Source organism: Aplosporella prunicola (assembly GCF_010093885.1).
Source record: "Aplosporella prunicola CBS 121167 unplaced genomic scaffold K452scaffold_59, whole genome shotgun sequence".
NCBI classification, from domain to species: domain Eukaryota; kingdom Fungi; phylum Ascomycota; class Dothideomycetes; order Botryosphaeriales; family Aplosporellaceae; genus Aplosporella; species Aplosporella prunicola.
Window position 1 is genome coordinate 6,241 of NW_022983587.1, and position 2,161 is coordinate 8,401.

Consider the following 2,161-nt stretch of genomic DNA (forward strand, 5'->3'; position numbering starts at 1 on the left):
AACACCCTGCTACATTCTACAAGCGAGCACATAACTACTCTACTCTTAAGTATATAAAGCTCGCTGCCAGCCACTCTTTGAAAATTAAGCTACGTTCTCACTTTACTTGCACAGTTTAAACCTTCAACCCAATACCAACACAGGGTTTTCGAATACTATGTACTTAGTTTTTACATTTCGGCTGTTATACTGTATAACATAGTATAGTCCCTAACGGGCTTATCTTTATCTAGCTAGCTTTAAACTTTACAGACCAACAGTACTTTCCATATAATATTTCAAATTATCTAACACGATGAGCGTCATCCTTAAGGCTGTCCTTCGCAAGTGCTACGGAATGCTCGGTCTACCCCGTTAGACCGCTCTATCCTAGCATTAAGTCTGGCTCTGGGAAGAGAACCAGGAACTGCGCGAGGCTCGCACCTTCATCGAGAAGTTGAGCGAGACTTTAGACGCATTCTTGGCAATCCGCCGCACTAAGTACGACGGAGCTAAGATCTAACTCCTACCCTCTCCCTTCACCCGCGCCACTTCCTACTTTACATGTACATGTTCGGGGAGTACAAGATGCGCTAGACTTTCTAAAAGGAGGTTACAGCCATCTACAGGGCTCTGAACCGTCATATGGTCAAGGTAATCGTCAACTCTAGCAAGGATCACAAGCTCTTTGCGGTCGCTACTCACTACAACATCTATCCGGAGAAACCCTCGAATGTCGCGCGACTGTTGCGCCGTGTCTGGCCTCTTCTTTTGTAGGGAGAAAAAGTTTTCGGTACCTTGAGAGTCAAATTCGGCATCTTCATTGCAAAGTCTAGGCAGATTGCTTAGGAGGCATCTGTAGAATGGTTTAAAGCAGGACCAGGTCTCGAGAGAAGGCGTCAAGTTACGGAGTTGAATAACTAGTTCTTTAAGCCTTCGAGTGAGGTTCTAGCACACTAAAAATACGCCTTACGAAATCGAAACAAATGTGAAGTGATTACGAAATACCTAGAACCTCGCGAGTAAACTACGGCCTGTACTCATCCTTGACCCACCGAGCCAATCTTCTCAACGAAGCGACAAGCTGATAGGCAGGCCTCCCAACCGCCCGCCCGCCCCCGCCCGGGCCCTTCGGGCGGGCGGGCTGGCAGAGCGGGCATGGGCGGGCGGGCGGGCGGCGAGCGGGCGCCTAGGCGGGCGGGCGGGCGGGCAGGCGAGTAGGCGATTACTAAGACCTCTCGCTTAGCCTATTTAGGTAGTTACCTAAAAAAAAATAAAAAAGTAAAACAAAATAAATGCAATACTTTTTACTTTTACTAGGAATCGAACCTAGACCCTTATAAAGTAAAGAATATTTTTAGTTTTTATAAATATATACCTAAAAAAAATGCGCATAGACTACTTTTGCTCGCCTGCCCGCCCGCCCGCAGGCAACGGGCGGGCGGGCGGGCAAGGCGGGCGTGGGCGGGCGGGCTATTACGTAATCCGCCCGCCTCGTCGCCCGCCGCCCGCGGGCGGGCGACTGGGAGGCCTGCTGATAGGCCCTCAACACAATATCCGTTGCCCCAAGAACTACGTACTGCAGAATCCGAATGGCACAACCGCCATCTACTACTTTAGCGAATAGCAACCGCTATTCGTGCCCTTGCACAACCACAAGTGGCAGGACGGGCCATGACTTTGCCGCCGGCGCGAGCTGCCGTAGCCGAGCAAACTGTGCCCACACCCACACCGCCAGCTGTACGTGAGCCTCGTCCTCCCCGGCGGCGCGCTTCGTCTCGATGCTGACGGCAAAAGGTGTATAGCGTACGTGATCCATACGCGTTTGGTTGATGCTGGCGCCGCCCTTGCGGCGCAGTGTTTCCGCGACACGGTCCCCGAACCGCCGCCTCTTACCAGGAGTACCGTCGCTGCAGGAGCCCTCATAGAGTGCGTAGTCTTCATCGTTACAATCTTCGAGAATCAGGGCGTAGTCGACCATCTTGCTCTGCCCGATGCCGCCGCCCTCGAAACGCGGCAGCAGCTCCGGGTCGCGGATCCGTGCCGTCGTGATGTCGCGATACCAGACGCCGGTCGTACGGCGATATGGATCCAATGCAAAGCGTAGCACGCGCGAGTGCACCTCGCTGTTCCAGGCCGCCTCGGGCAGACCCGCGTCCTGACACTCGGTCGCCGCGTCGAT

General features: G+C 53.1%; 2 protein-coding genes across 2 annotated transcripts in view; one reads left to right on the forward strand and one right to left on the reverse strand.

The window, feature by feature from the left end:
• Positions 1-81, forward strand: part of K452DRAFT_354069 (uncharacterized protein) — a gene marked incomplete at its 3' end in the record, with an annotated part of 5,919 nt that extends 5,838 nt beyond the window's left edge. The window contains exon 4 of the mRNA XM_033545865.1: positions 60-81. Within this exon, the coding sequence (XP_033391855.1) occupies positions 60-81 (22 nt within the window). The remainder of the gene's footprint in view (positions 1-59) is intronic.
• Positions 82-1,612: 1,531 nt separating this feature from the next.
• Positions 1,613-2,137, reverse strand: K452DRAFT_302989 (uncharacterized protein; the record flags this gene model as incomplete). The annotated part of the gene is made up of 1 exon (XM_033542665.1): positions 1,613-2,137. A coding segment is annotated over one exon (525 nt), but the record flags the coding sequence as incomplete, so codon positions are not given.
• Between the last annotated feature and the right edge of the window lie 24 nt (positions 2,138-2,161).